The sequence below is a fragment of the Telopea speciosissima genome, chromosome 7, assembly GCF_018873765.1.
Source record: "Telopea speciosissima isolate NSW1024214 ecotype Mountain lineage chromosome 7, Tspe_v1, whole genome shotgun sequence".
Lineage (NCBI taxonomy): Eukaryota > Viridiplantae > Streptophyta > Magnoliopsida > Proteales > Proteaceae > Telopea > Telopea speciosissima.
The window spans coordinates 22,577,592-22,592,623 of NC_057922.1; the positions used below are offsets into that span (position 1 = coordinate 22,577,592).

The 15,032-nt window shown below is 38.6% G+C and overlaps 1 protein-coding gene across 1 annotated transcript in view; it reads right to left on the reverse strand.

The window, feature by feature from the left end:
- The window catches only part of LOC122669162 (protein BLISTER-like), a 47,541-nt gene that overhangs the window by 5,584 nt on the left and 26,925 nt on the right, over positions 1 to 15,032 (reverse strand). The window contains exons 6-9 of the mRNA XM_043865845.1: positions 14,633 to 14,743; positions 6,942 to 7,018; positions 1,811 to 1,878; positions 950 to 1,063 (exon numbers count right to left, since the gene is read on the reverse strand). Of these exons, the coding sequence (XP_043721780.1) occupies positions 950 to 1,063; positions 1,811 to 1,878; positions 6,942 to 7,018; positions 14,633 to 14,743 (370 nt within the window). The remainder of the gene's footprint in view (positions 1 to 949; positions 1,064 to 1,810; positions 1,879 to 6,941; positions 7,019 to 14,632; positions 14,744 to 15,032) is intronic.

Sequence of the window (15,032 nt, forward strand, 5' to 3'; positions counted from 1 at the left end):
TTTAGGTTGTTAGTGGTGATCCAAGGAAACCACTAGGTTGGAGTGTTGACCTAAAACACTTGGGTTTTTGTTGATACCGGGAAAAACATTGTAAGGGTTATTGAGATTATCTAATGAAAAGCCAGAAGTGGATGTAAGCAGTTTACCGAACCACTATAAATTACTTGTGTCCTCATTGTCTCTCTCTCTTATCTCTTTCAACTTTATTTGCAAACCATCTACTTGGGCTATCATAATTGCATTAGGTTGTCAAGCATCATCTATCAAGATTTATTTTTATACCCAATCCAACTCCCTTTTTGGGTTGCCTCGATCCTACATTGGGTGCTATAGAAGCCATTGTAATTAGTCCTTGTACGAGGTCATGTTGTAGTTGTATCACTACTTTGAACTTTTATCACATTTCTATTGATAAATTGTTACGTATCAAATAAATGCTATACTATCACAAATATGACAATATGATTGAAAACTAACATTACAAATAATGATCATAAATTAGAATTATTAGAGTAACTAAAATAATTCGAAAGCCCAAAGCTTCGAAATTTGCATTTCAAAGAGTGGATATGTTGGTGTGTTTCTCACATTGACCACTCAAGATGTACCTTAAGCTGCAAGCACATAGCACCTTTCATTATACTAGTTTAAAAAAACCCAGATTATCCTGTGCAGATTAGTATATTTCAGTCTCACCCAGGACTCAGCTTCTTTTATCCTGCACTAACCAAATTGCTGACTGAAACAAGATAGTGTAACTGAATCCCACAGGGTGGGAAGGAAAGAGATATGAAAACAATTAAAAATGCTTTATATTCAAACAAATATGGTCATTTAAACTATATGAAACTATTAAAAAATGCTTGATATTGAAACAAATATGGTCACTTAAACATAAAGCCTAGTACCATAAAGGAGGGGGGAGGGGTACAGCTAAATAAATGTATACCTATGTCCTTTGTAGAAGTTGACACATTTTTTGTAGTAGTGGGTGTCTTGCTGACATCAACAGGCTTTCCAACCGTAGATGCTTTTCGTAGCATAGATTGCAGTAGCTTTTTCTCTGTGAACATTAAGTAGCATCAGAGCAGTAAATGGAGAAGAGACTTGTGTCACATATACAACACAATGTCTAGAAACACCTCATTTAGACACACAATGCCAAATAATATCCTTTCAGTCTCTACGGAGATTATGACTTGGCTTCCAAATAAAGAGAGCCATGTAAAAGACAAGTATTCACACTCTAATGAATAATTATAACAACCGTTTTGAAATCTTTACCCCTTGAGTTGGTAGTAATGTGAGAGCGACACTCTCAAACCTGCAAGAGAAAGAGGGACGCAAGAGAGAGAGAGAGAAGGGGAGATCACATCACATGAATAGGTCAATTAGACCACCACGCCTCCTATTTATTCAATTAATTCAAAAATAAAGAAGACATGAATGCCCTTACAGTGTCACAGCCCAAATTACAATCCTACCCTTGTTCAAAAGTACATAAATAAAGCATAAATAAAAAACCAAAAATACCCTTATAATATCGGGTAACACATCTCAACAAATTACATATAGAGAGACCCTAATTCCCAAAAGTACAAAACTGCCCCTAGTATAAAAACATCTCCAAAGATTTGTTTGAAAACCACATGCAAATTTCAAAATGGACAAAAATTTCTTTTGAGCCATTTTACAGAATAAGAGGGAGGTTTTCTCCCACGAGTACTGAAAATTTCTGAACTACAAAAGAGAACTTCAAAACAAACGGATATGCATTACGTTGACAAATCCACATTACATGAAGACATACCTTCTCTCAGAGCATCTATGGTTGACAGCAAATCCTGACGCTCTTTCTCCAGACTAGACACTTTCTTTCTGCAGGGGATACAGAACCAAGGTTCTTTAGGATAATGGATGTTAAGAAACCAAGAAGGGGAAAAAGCTACAGCATAAAAAAAAACGTAGAAAAACAATCTCCATATGAAACCCTTCAGATATCTTTTTGTTTTGTTTTTTTTTTTTTTTTTTGGGTGGGGGTAATAAAACACTTTAGATATCACATGAATGAAGCAACATTTTTAAGTCCAGTCAGAGAAGAGTTGATGTGGAACCTGGGTCAAAATACCAATACAAGCACAAACGTAGAATGAATCAATCACTCATACATGCAATGCAAGATGTGGTGACCAAGCTGGAACCAAATCCATCTTTACAGTCCAAGTACAATAATGAAATGAAACTTGTAGTTTCTTAAATTTCTAAGGAATGTAATTACTCAATTTGGTATTGATGCTAAAATCACCAATGGTTATAGATAAAGAACTTCAGGGAAGCATATGAGACTTTCGGCCGTGCAGTTGCAAAGTTTGGTTGGGACAGTACCGCTTCTGGTAGTCCCATTACCTGGTTTTTTTTAGTTCAATTCATATCTTAGTTTTCACGGTGTCGCCTTGGTCCAGGCATCTGGGTCGCCTAGGCGCCTTGTTGGTGTTGCCTTGTGTGGACCCTCTCCAACGCCTTGGGTTGTCTAGACGTCGTGACAACTATGATTCATATAAATATGTACCAAGTACCATTACTTACAAAGAATAATATTAATGCTCTAATGCAGGTGAATGGTGAGTGCAAAATGGGAGTGATGCACCTAACTTGAAAGGTGTTCTCCCATACATGTTTTGTCTTCGAATGTGAGGGCAATTGGAGTACATTTTCACTTATCCACTCCAAGAGGCGGAACCAATTGGATCACAGACGGCTGGAGAACTTGGTGTACGTGCACTACAACATGAGACTGAAGATGCAGCACATACACATACGCATGGAGAATGACAAAGACCCAACCGAGCACAACAACATCTTCCAAGAGGACTCAGATGAGGAGGATCCACTCTACGGCTCTACGCATGGTTTGAGGTCTCGTTAGATCTCGGCGAGGTCTCGTGAGATCTAGGCAATTGTTTTGGTTTCGACACGGGTCAAGTCGAGATAGGGTGCGAAATAAGAAGAATACATTTTCTCAGTCGAAATTTCGGTATTTCGCCTAAATCTCGTCCGAAATTTCGATATCTTGCTGAATTGTCACAAAATCAGTTATATGAGTCAAGGTTTAAAGTATCGGTATCAGGTATCGTATCGGTCGGGTGATTTTAAGAGACGTGTCGTATCATATCGTATCGTTTCGGAGATACGTATCAAACAATACAAATACGCATAGAAATGGTCAAGATACACATGGAAATACACTTTTGGAACAAAAAACAATATAAATAAGCAATATATAATATGTGTCATGCATAAAACCTAAAATGGTGAATAATGTATAACCAAACAAGTGCATTAAATTGAAATTGTTATAAAAGATGAAGTCTCTCACATGTTGTAATCGTCTATAGCCATGAAGAGTATTCGATAATACAAAGGATGATGTTGTAGCACTCCTTGATTCGCTTTTCAGTTTAAAAGTGTGAAAAAACAAGATTAAATGCAAGATTTTAGACTCTTGGTTGAGAGTTTTTCTTCATTTTTTCGTTAAATTAGGAATTGTATAGAGTCTGTGAGTGAAAATGGATTTTTTTATGGAATTTATCAATGGTATCGGTATGTATCGGTGCATATCGATATGTATCGGTACGTATCGGTGATGTATCGGTATGTATCAAGCCGTATCGGCTGATACATATCGATACGTATTAAATCACCCACTGAACCCTTTACTAGACGTATCGATACCATCGATACGTATCGGCCCGTATCGGTCAATACATTTCGATACAATTCGAGACAGTTCTTTTAAAATAAAAAAAAAAGGAGACGTATCGGTATGTATCGTATCGGTATCGACCGATACCGATACGTATTGGTCCGTATCGTATCGGTCGATACTTTAAACCATGATATGAATACCATGTTTCAACATTTCTCGGTCAAAATTTAGATCTATTCTCGATAAACTCGACTGGTTTCTTTAGTTTGTGAAGAAAACAGCTCCAAATCATTTATTTGCTCCAAATCTTACCCAACAAAAAAAAAAAAAGCTTGGAACACTTGGATTTGATGCTCAAGAACAACATTTGGAGGAGATTTGATGCCCAACAACCTTCCTTGGAGGAGATTTGAACTTGAAGGTCCGGCACTCGTTCAATATTAGGAGCATATATGGATAGGGGTGACTTGGTAGTTAGTAGTTGTTGGCTTGTATTGTTAAATGTTGACTCAAAATATATTTGACTTTATATAACAAACGATGCTAGATGTATGATTTATGAAATGTTTCATAATTTGATGTCTTTTGATTCCTATTGCTTATTTAAGTTGTTCTACTTGAATTATATGTGTTCTGATACTAAAAATTGTGTGGAATAGGTCATATCAGTATATATATATATATATATATAGCTTATACTACCAACTAGGGTCCTAAGTCAAACTAACATTTTGGGTGTAATTTTTTGAAAACTAAGGGTTCCACCATGTTTAAAGGGCCTAAAACAGGTTGTCTTGCAAGTTTCATGACCTAATTAGGTCATATGGCCCCCGATACCAAGGGCCTAAATTTGAAGGAAAAAAAAAGCATTGTGGGTGAGTTATAGAGACAACTCAGTTTTTGGGCTGACCGAAACCAGCCGAGATACCGAGACCTCGAAACCATAACTCTGTGTACAAGTTTGCTAGTTAAAATGAGTGTCGATGTCAACGAAATTATAGCTTTCCAAGAGGGCCAAGTTCACACACAGATACCCCGACCTTTTGAGTCCCAAAATGGCGATGATGATGAGCATGGTTTGAGTTTTCAGTCGAAACGATCGAAATCTTGCAAAATATTTCGACCTTGGTCGAAACGAAATTGCATGTGACTGTCTCTATAAGCATGCAATGTTTCAACCAAAACTTTAGGTTAAAATTTCGTACCGTTTCGGCATTTCGGTTTTGTAGAGCCGAAATGGTACATTCATTTGATTTAAATACCAAATCTCAATCAAAATGGGCCATTGTTTCGACCCATTTCGACATATTTCGACCGAAACCTGCGAATTGGACTCCAACCCCTTGCTTTTGAGTTTTTTGTCCACTCCACTTGTAAATCTTTGTGAAACATATTGGAGGATCGTACAATACATCTACAGAGAAGATTCTGAGCTAGATTTCTTGAAGATTCACAATTTGAGGTATAAACTTTTTCCCCAAAGCTAATTTTTAGAAGAAAATAAAAATAGTGTAAATTTGTAGTGGTTAGGCTTCAATTTTTTATATGTAAAATATCATAAGCTGATCTACGACTTCACGCAGCCGGATTTTATTTTCTATTTTTATTTTAAATTTTCTGGTTTAAAAATTGAATTTCTTGCATCAAATTTTTAAATAAAATAGGGCTAATACTTAGTGGTTGACTGTTCACTTAATATGGAGTTATAGTTGTAACACTTGTACACTTGTACACTTGTACATGTATGGTGTACTTGTAGTTGTAAGTTGTAACACTTTGACATTTAATAATACTAAATGATTTTTCTCCATTTGTAAATTGCAATCATACATTTAGTTGTTTTCATTTATTTTTGTATGTTGTATTACTAAATAATGTGTAGCATATGTTATATTTGAGAAATATACAGCCAAGGTACGCTGTACACTGCCAACCTAGGTTACAAAACCAAACTAACAATTTGAGTGTCTTGTTAACAATCTAAAGGTTCTATTGTGTTTACGGATGCTTAATTAGGGTCTCCATGAAACTTCGGGCCAAAATATGGCCATTTGATCATAAAAATGGTCAAATGAAACTAACTACTGAAATGTGCAGAGTTTCGACCGAAATTCAGTGGTTTCACAAAATATTTCAGTTTCGACCAAGGTCGAAACCGAGTTCTTGATCCTTGATGAGGAGCAGGACATCGACTGGTCACATTCCAGTAGCCACACTTGCACACCGTCTCCATCTACTGGTAAAGATGATGAAGATGGTGACAGTTATGATGATGATGATGGCGGTGGTGGTGATAGGTATGCATCCCTCCGAGAGTATGACCAGGAGGAGCCCATCTGATTCACAGGAGAAAGACAATTTGATCATGCTACATAGGATGCCAACCACGGTGCACGTTCCCCCCACACGTACAGGCTACTCGAGAGGCCCGAGCCACAAGTTCAGACCAGATGAGGATGATGATAGCATGGAGATAGATGTTACAAGCTTGTCTGGCACACTCCAAGGGTATAAATTTGGAGGGTAGTGGACATGGGCAGTGGCGTGCACCAATCTTTACCGGAGAGAACATCAGTTCTGAGTACAGTGTGTGGTGGCTATGGTGGCTATGGGCAGTATAGCTTTTCTTCTTCAAGTCCAGGACCAATAGGAGGGAGGCAGCTTTTTGACTTTTCAAGTAGGCTGACAAGGGTCAAGCCCGATGTTTTTCTGCAGTTTTGTCCTCAGGCCTAGCATCAAGTCTGATGCTTCTTTGCAGTAGTATCGCAATTCCCTTCTTGAAAATTCTTTTCTTACCAATAAGAGAGGAAATCAAAAATATTTTCATTTCCAAATCTGACAATCCAAATGATCAAGTAGAAATGGACCCTTCATGTGCCATTACCCATAGAGTTGAAAAAAAATCTAAACTGAGTAAACAACTACAATTATGCTCAACATTATGTTTGCTTGAAAGGAATTAGCTCAGGATCTGCTACAATATCAAATATTCCTAAGCAGAACCCCAACTCCCCAAGGGAGTAGCTTAGTTGGCAAGGACCAACACCACACAATTAGGAGGTCTTGAGTTCAAGTCTCCTTCGGGCCTAACTATCCAAAAAAAATTATACTCCTACGCAATCATTCAGTTCTGAAAATAATATTTGACCAAGTTAACACAAAGATATATAATCAATTGACCATAAATAATATGGTAGTACAAAGCACTAAAATAAGATTAAAATGTTGAGAGTACTTGTATGAAGTAATTTCTGCATTTGAGTTCTCCAATTGCTTCTCGAGCTTTAGCTCATTTGACCTCAATCTGAGTGCCTATTTGAATAATTTACATGAGAAAATTAAAAAAATAAATCGATTTAGTAACCACACATGGAAAACATACCAAGTCCTACCCAAAGAAGACAAAGGTATGCTAAACTGCAACAAGAGATATCTCAAACAGTAATACTATTTTTTCGGATATCGAATAAATTAAGTACACCAATCACTGAGTGCAGACAGACCTGTAAAGCTGTATCAACAAATTATCAAAACTAGAATTAAAATAAATAAAAAGACGAGGGGCAGTTCAAGAACTGACAGGTGCCACAAGCATCAAGCATGTGGCCGATAAATACAGCATGGCAATTCTATTAGTACTCAAAATTTAGTGAACATGTACTCAAAGTCATCATCTAGTCTGGGATAATTTTCGGTCAATATGATGCTTCAAAAGTTTATTTGCAAAGTCAACTTTCTGTTTGAAGAACTTCTAGTTGCGAAAGCAAGGGGAAGACATGTGGCATCTAGAGTGTTCCCAATCTGTACAATGGTCAAAATGACAAGATCGTCATTGCACATGGAGGAAATAGGCGAAGTGCTGCCTGAAGGCATATGGCAGTTCACTATATTACTTGTCATAGTAGTGCTAATACTTGAAGTGGTAAACAAAATTAAAAAAATATAGTCCTAATACAAAGTGTATCCTAGTGGCTCCATCAACATAGTTGTCATCCAACCTTGTCTTACTATTTCGTGCAGGCCACATGAATCCAATTCTTTCATTCCTACCTATCCAGAGTCATATCTTCTGTTAATCCAGTAAACAAAAAGCAAAATGGTAGTCTCACCCCTGATGCCTAGTCTCCAATCCACCAAAGACCATACTAGTGGTCCCCATGAATACCTTAATGGCTTAATCCCTTTTCATCATAACCATGTGCACTAATTGGAGTAACTGACAAATTATAAGTGAAACTTTAAACTAAGGATGCGGCCCATACATCATATGTCTTTATCAATTAGTACCTGTAAAAGTGGCATCTGGAACAACACTGGGTACAGATTCACGCCCAGAATCTGAATCGCAAAATGGACATGCTAGAGGGGACTTATCTGATTCTATCTGAATGAAATATTTTTATTTCAGTATATACTTGATTATAGAATAAAAAAGAGTGAATATGAAACTATGGAAGGTGAAATCAGATTTCCTTTCCATGCCAAATGCACTTAGACTCTACTTTTCCCCTTTTTTCCTTCCGGGTCCAATATTTGTTCTCGAAGGTCTTCATTTCTTTTCTTTCAAAATATGCATCTGAAAAGCTGTATGGCATTGGTAGTATGAAGCCCAAAATTTGGTCACACGGTATAACAAACAGAATCAACAAAAGCAGCCAGTAAAAGGCATAAAGTACAAGCTCATAACCCTCATTGTTTAGAACTTATAGTTTAAAGGCCCATAAGTTGTGGAAATATTTATGGAAGTTGCAGCCCTAATGCCTTATGCTGGCCGGCATAGAAGGAAAGGACCCAAAAATCATTGGAAGCAAAAAGCTGACTCTATGAGTGCTAGGGTGATAGACCAAATGATGATCCGCCTTTCTCTTACTCCTCTTTCTTGGTCAAATCCAAAGTAATTAGGTTTTCTGTTTATTCCAAACATTATATTGACACAATTTTCTGTATTTTCTGAAGTTAATCAGATAACTCACTCTCCAGCGCCCTCTCTTTTCTGCCATCACTCTCCAGCACTAACGGTCATATCTGCTCGGAAAAACCCCAGGCGATTCCTGGGATTCCGGTGAGCTCCTCGCTTACTTCGAAGGCCCTTGAAGCTTCACCAGCGGGTACTTCTCCAGATATGAGAAACCTATTTTCTCAGTGATAGTCAGAGAAGAACCTCCTGTCCAGGTAAGTAACTCACACCCCCGATTATCTCTAAACCCTGAATAGTTCTATCTACCCCTGAATTTCTCTCCACCTATGTGTAGCTCTAGCCCTATCACCCTCAATTAGCTCAACTCCGAACCTTCGGTTCTCTCTCCTCCAAACCCATGACTCTACAACCCCCGACTATCTCTCCTCCAAACCCACGACTCTACTAACTCCAACTATCACTAGAGCCCGCAGGTAAGTAGCACCCCACCCACACCCCTACCCCTGACTATCTCTACCCCCACAGATCTGACCCCGGATTTTCTCTACCTCTCTCACCCCATATTTTTATCTACCCCTCTCACCACTGATTTTCTCTACCTCCAAACCCATGAAAACTGCTCTGATCGACCCACATAACCTGCGATTTCTCCTCTCGCAGATATTTCCCCAACCCTGATTCTGTCTCACAGCCACTCGCAACAACCAAGTTCTCGTGCTAACCCTATTCAAACCCCTTTTGTACCTTTCAGACAACTTTCCCGCCCTCAATTCTCTCCCAGCATAACCCAACCCCCCCACCACACCCCCAACTTCTCACTCACCTGACCCTAGGCTGCACCCAAGTCCCGTCGTCCCCAAGCTTCACTTCAATACACCACTGCGGTAAGAATTTTTGGCTCCTCCCAGTGAAGGGCTGCTTGGATACTATTTGGATTTCGTGCTCTACTGTGGTAATATCCAATTGATTAGCTGCTATTGCAGTAATAACCATCTATTTTGTTTCACGCTTTATGTTGTGTGAGGTGAAACTGTTTCTCTGTGGTTGTTTCTTATATTTAGTTCGATTTTATAAGTGTAGCTTATTTACACTACTATTACCACTATACCTGCCTTTGTGCACTTGAAGCACATCACTTGTACATTTGTGCAGCTGCTACTTTGTACATTTTTGACATTGTCAATCTCTAGTAGTTATAATTGTTTTTCTTTCTTTTGCTATGTGATGTTGATGCTTTAGATTTGCCTTTACCTTTGTGATTACTTATTATTTCTCACCCCACCCTATATATATATATATATATTAATTATTCAGCCAATCTCTTAATTGCATGGATCCTATCCCTTGAGTCTTCATTAAGTCCCATACCAATCATATCTAACATGGACCCTTCTTTTTTGTTATCCTTTTTCTTGAGTTCTTAGTATCTTTGTTTCATGGATTACCATTCTTCTTCTAGGACATCCCCTACATGCGACGTGCCGCTTCGTCGCCCGTTTTCAGTGTCTCGTGACAAAGGTTTACACACAATGGCCATGGGTGTGACTTGAATCTAGTCCACAAGCGAAGGGTTCAATTTGCAACTTGGAACATTGGATCTTTAATGGGTAAGAGCATGGAATTGATTGATGTTATGAGCAGAAGACAAATTAACATTACCTGTATTCAAGAGACAAGGTGGAAAGGTAATAAAGCTAAGGTCTTGTATGACTTTATGTTATGGTATTTGGGAGACCAAAGTAATAGAGGTGGAGTGGGTTTAGTGGCAGACCAAGAGCTAAAGGATGATGTGGTGGAGGTTAAAAGAGTTGGAGATAGAATTATAGCGATCAAACTTTTGTTGGAGAAAGAAGTTATCAATTTGTTATTATTAGTGCCTACGCACCCCAAGTAGGATCGGATGAAAGTAGTAAGCTACTATTATGAGAGCACATGGATGGATTTGTGCAAGGCTTTGGTTAGGATGAAAAGGTTATTATTGGAGGTGATCTAAATGGGCATGTTGGGAAAGATCATAGAGGATATGAAGGTGTCCTTGGAGGCTACGGTTTTGGGGAAAAGGAATGAAGAGGGAGTATTAGTTCTAGACTTCGCAGTAGCTTATGATCTTTCCATCGTGAACACCTTTTCAAAAAGAGAGAGGAACACCTTGTTACCGACAAAAGCGGGCATCATGCCAGCCAAATAGATTTCCTCTTAACAAGAAAGACCAATAGACTGCTCTATAAAGATTGTAAGGTTAACCCTGGGGAGAGCCTAACCACTCAACATAGAATGGTGGTCCTGGACTTGTGCTTCACTTCACTAAAGCGCAGGGTATATAAGCATTCTTGTCCTAAGATTAAGTGGTGAAAATTAAAGGGAGAGTTCTTGATTCTATTTTCGGATAAAGTGATCAAACAAGGAAAGTGGGACCTTGAGGGAGAGCCCAACATAATGTGGGACAAGACGGCAGGCTGTATAAAAAAGGTTGCTAAAGAGGTGCTGGGGGAAACAAAAGGTATTCTGCATGCCCCTAGAGTGGTGGTGGGACAATGAAGTCCAAACAGCCATTAAGACCAAGAAAGCTTGCTTTAAGTTATGGCAAAGATCTAAAGAGGAAGAGGATCTATCAAGATACAAATTTGCCAAAAACGAAGCCAAGAAGATCCTGGGGAAAACAAGAGCAACGAAATATGACGATCTCTACAATAATCTAAATTCAAAAGATGGGGAAAAGCAATTTTTAAAATAGTAAAAATGAGAGAAAGGATGACTAGACATTTAGACCATGTGCGATGTATTAAAAGCGAGGATGGTAGAGTCCTTATAAAGGATGAGGACATTGAAGAAAGATGGAAAGAGTACTTCTTCAGGCTCCTTAATGATAACCCCATGAGTGACAAGGTCGTGGAAAGCATCATTCATAGGGATTCCTCTTCGTGTAGATATGTACGCAAAATTAGGATGCCCGAAGTGAAAGAATCAATAAGGATGAAAGTAGGCAAAGTTCCAGTCCCAGACGAGATCCCAATTGGGGTGTGGAAGAATGTAGGACTTTGTGATCTATCCTGGCAAACCAAGTTATTTAACAAGGTCATGACCACTAGGAAAATGCCAAATGAATGGAGGAGAAGCTTTGTGGTCCCAATTTACAAAAACAAAGGAGATATTCAGAATTGTAACAACTATAGGGGTATAAAGTTAATGAGCCAAACGATGAAGTTATGGGAGAGGGTTATTGAAGCCCACTTGAGAAAGGAGACTACTATATCGGAAAACCAATTCGGATTTATGCGAGGAAAATCTTCAATAGAGGCAATTTTCTTACTAAGGAGACCCACGGAAAGATATAGAGAGTGCAAGAAAGATCTTCATTTGGTCTTTATAGATTTGGAAAAAGCCTACGACAGTTCCTAGAGAGCTAATCAGGAATATTTAAGAGAAGCGAAGGGTGTCATGTAAATACCTAGACTTAATTAAAGATATGTATGATGAGGTGGTGACTGGCATAAGAACAACGCCGGGGGGGGGGGGGGAATTAGTGAATTCCCCATAGTTCGAGAACTCGCGAGATCTTGGCGAGTTTCTCGGCTTTTTGAGAAACCGAGACGAGATGGGACATGATACAAAATAATACAAGATCTCGGGTTGAGATCTCGGATTGGCCCATGGAAATGACCCATCTACTATGTATTTACTTACCTAACTCGACAGAACTCTTATATGCTTGTTGTGGAGCACTATATGTAACATTGCAGCAACACTATGTCATGGGAAGACTATGTGACACTAGCGGGGACTGAAACTTGATTCAAAGTCATTTTATGTGATGATAGTTGTAACACTATTAAATAGTTTGATGTATCACTTTAACATTTCTAATTCTTATTTAAGTTGTTTAGCAATTAATTGAATGTTTTCTTGCTTTCTATTACTAAATTATTTGTAGAGTAGAGTATTTTAGTACGTCATCACCTACCAACTTACGGTCCGAATTGAAACTCATATTTGGACTTTGTTTTTACAAAATCTGATAGTGCCATTGTGTTTAAGTGGCCAAAAATAGGCTGAATACCAAGTTTCAGACCCAAACTAGGTCTAAAACCCACCGAGTTGAGGCTTCGAGTAAAAAAAAAAAATGCACCAACTTGGCAAGATCTCGACTTGACTCGGTTTTTCCAAGGGCCGAGTTGGTACTGAGACCCGAGTTTTAGTACCTTGGAATTCCCAATCTCAATTGGGCTACACCAAGATTCAGCCTTAAGCCCTTATTTATTTGTGCTTATGATGGATGACTTAACCAGAAGCATACAAGGGGAGGTCCCATGGTGTATGATCTTTGTCGATGACATCGTTTTGGTAGATGAGACTAAAGCAGGGATTAACGCCAAAGTGGAACTATGGAGATCAACCTTGGAATCAAAAGGTCTGAAAATAAGTAGAACTAAGACCGAATACATGATGTGTAACTTTACTAGCTCTAGGTCAGATAATGAAGTGGTGAATATTGTGGAGAAGGAGATCCCGCAAAGTGACAACTTTAGATATCTGGGATCAATCGTAAACATAAAAGGCGACATAGATGACGATGTTGCCCAAAGGATTAAAATAGGGTGGATGAAGTGAAGAGGAGCGACCGGAATACTCTGTGATCGGCATATCCCTTTAAAGCTTAAAGGACAATTTTATAGAACTGTCATTAGACCAGCTATGATGTAAGGGTCGGAATGTTGGGCTGTGAAGAAGTGTCATATGAATAAACTTGGTGTTGCAGAGATGATGATGTTGAGATGGATGAGTGGGAAAACTAGACAGGATAAAGTAAGGAATTATGATAATAGAGTTGGGTTAGGAGTAGCTCCGATTCATGATAAACTAAGAGAGAGTCGTTTGAGGTGGTTTGGCCATGTTCAACGGAGGCCTTCCGGGGCCCCACTCCGGAGGAGCGACATGATCATGATTGAAGGATCCAAAAGAACTAGGGGCAGGCCTAAGATAACATTAGGAGAAGTGGTGAAGAAAGCCATGCTTAGCTTAGGCCTTACTCCTAGTATGACCTCAAATAGAGCTCATTGGAGATCAAAGACCCATGCGGTTGACCCCATTTAGTTGGTCTTGGTTGTTGTGATGCTGTTTTTTGTATTCAAACCTCTTCGAGACCTAGAGCAGATATGTTGGGCAGTTAAGAAGTGGTAAGTAGCTAAGACGGGTCAATGCCCTAGAGTTTATGTCGATGTCGTTTGTCCTCCCCCCCCCCCCCCCTTTTTACTTCTTTAATGTTATTCTATCAACACCCTTTTAGTTGTGTCCATGTTGTTCCCCACCCCTTTTACTTCCTTATTTTTAATCTACTGCATCTTATTGGATCCATGTAGCCAACCTCATTAAGTTGGGATAAGGCTTGGATGTTGTTGTTGTTATTGTTGTTGTAATCAGACAACTCACTGGGACTGCTAATCATTTCATCCGTATTGTTTAGTTCACCAATACTGCACAAAAATCTTATTCATCAAAGGAAAAGAATGAAATCCAACTGAACAAAAAACAAAAGAATAAATATCCAGATGATGAGGAAATCTCTGATCTATGTATAACATGGTGGCCCGTGCTTCCTAGATGTTAGACTTTTCGAGAAGAAACACAAGTGAACACTGGTCAATTGACTATCAAAAACTGTTCTCTAAAAGTTTAAAGTCCCTCCACCCCCCCCCCTCCCCTTTGGGATTGGCGCCAAAAAAAAATATTGAACTCAATACACTTTGGGTAATAATCTAAATGTCATCATCTAAATGTCATCAGAAGCAAAAAAGCCTAGTGAAAAAGAAAAGGTCATGGGAAAAAACACTGCAAGAAAAACAAAGATGCTTCACAGAGATAGAAGTAACAAGTTCACCATCACTTCCTTTTTTTAGGCAGATTATTTCTCATAAAATATCAAGATTTAAACCCCCCCCCCAAAAAAGAAGTTTAAACAGATATCATTTTTCTGGAGGTAGACTAGAAATTTAGCAAGGAAACAGAACTACCTTTTCTTCTAAACCTATGACCTCAGAGGCCAATATTTTGGCTCGCTCGTCAGCTGCGTTACATTCTAGTTGTGCATTTGCATAATCCATTTTGACAGACTCCAGTTCCAGCTGCCACCAGCAAAGCATGCATAAATAACAATATTGGAATATCAGACTCAATATGCAATAAACAAATAGACAGCTTCAGAAACAATTAAAATATTCTTAAAGTTAAAGAAATATTAAAACGGTCAGGGGAAAGAAATATACACAACCTTTCTCCGGACAAAATGCATTTATTTTCTTTCAAAATTTCCATTATGAAAGAATAGCAAGCCACAGAGTACATGTTTGAAAGAATGAGTTTTGGTGGTTGTTAAAGTTAAGTGGTTTTCTCCCCTGTAGTTGATAGAATAAT